A 932-nucleotide genomic window follows, 5' to 3' on the forward strand; every position below is an offset into this window, starting at 1 on the left:
CAATTCACAAAGCTGTGATATCTCATTTAGACGTGCTAGGTTTGGGGGTTGCTTGTTACATAGCAAAAGCTAACAGATATAGTCAGCATCCTAGGAGCATTCAATAGGTAGATACTCACTTAATCCCTTAATAAGTTAGGAGTTTAGGAAGGAGTCCTGGTGGCATAGTGGTTACGAGCTGGGCTGATAACCATAAGGTCAGCAGTTAGAAACCACCAGCTTATTCTGAAGGAGAGAGATGAGGTTTTCTACTTCTGTAAAGAGTTAGTCTCAGCTAAATTCAGGCCATCATCATTCATTCATTTGCTTTGCGAGTGGATGCCATGTGCCATTCATGTTCTAGGCCAGCATTTCCCCAAACCGGTGATCCCACTCCTTTGGAGGTGCTGGAATGAGGCCGAGGGTGCTGCACAAGCAGTTTCTCTGCCATCCTGAGTGTGGTGTTGCTCTGACTTCACCATGTCATCTCATAAGACTTTCAGGATCAAGAGATTCCTGGCCAAGAAACAGAAGCAGAATCGGCCTATTCCCCAATGGATTCGAATGAAAACCGGTAACAAAATCAGGTACAACTCCAAGAGAAGACATTGGAGAAGAACCAAGCTGGGTCTGTAAGGAGCCCCCTGAGGGATGGCATGCACACCGCATTTTCCCAGGCTCAAATATGTTGTGTTGCATTAAGACTTTTGTCCCCATCTTATCAGTTGAACTTCTATTGGCAAATAATCTGGTTTATTCCTTGGTTTTTGTGCTTCCTCATCAAGTCTAACAATAAATAATGTAAGGCTGTTGGTTTGAAGGAAAAAAAAAAGAGCTAGTCTCAGATACTTTCAAGGACAGTTCTATCTTGTCCTATAGGGTTACTATGCGTCAGAATTGAATTTGTATTGGTTTATGAAGTTTAGAGGGAGTAGTTTCCACAAATGACCACC

The 932-nt window shown here is 42.9% G+C and overlaps 1 protein-coding gene across 1 annotated transcript; it reads left to right on the top strand.

Moving 5' to 3' along the window:
- Positions 1–456: 456 nt before the first annotated feature.
- LOC101641450 (60S ribosomal protein L39) lies at positions 457–627 on the top strand. The gene has a single exon (XM_004711651.2). The coding sequence runs from the start codon at positions 460–462 to the stop codon at positions 613–615; it is 156 nt and encodes a 51-aa protein (XP_004711708.1). The 5' UTR covers positions 457–459; the 3' UTR covers positions 616–627.
- Positions 628–932: the final 305 nt, after the last annotated feature.

This window comes from Echinops telfairi, unplaced genomic scaffold, assembly GCF_000313985.2.
Source record: "Echinops telfairi isolate 266 unplaced genomic scaffold, ASM31398v2 ScPeMD7_655;HRSCAF=1070, whole genome shotgun sequence".
NCBI lineage: Eukaryota > Metazoa > Chordata > Mammalia > Afrosoricida > Tenrecidae > Echinops > Echinops telfairi.

Coding starts and splice junctions, on each gene's coding strand:
- LOC101641450 (XM_004711651.2), top strand. CDS start 460: ATGTCATCTCATAAGACTTTCAGGATCAAGAGATTCCTGGCCAAGAAA.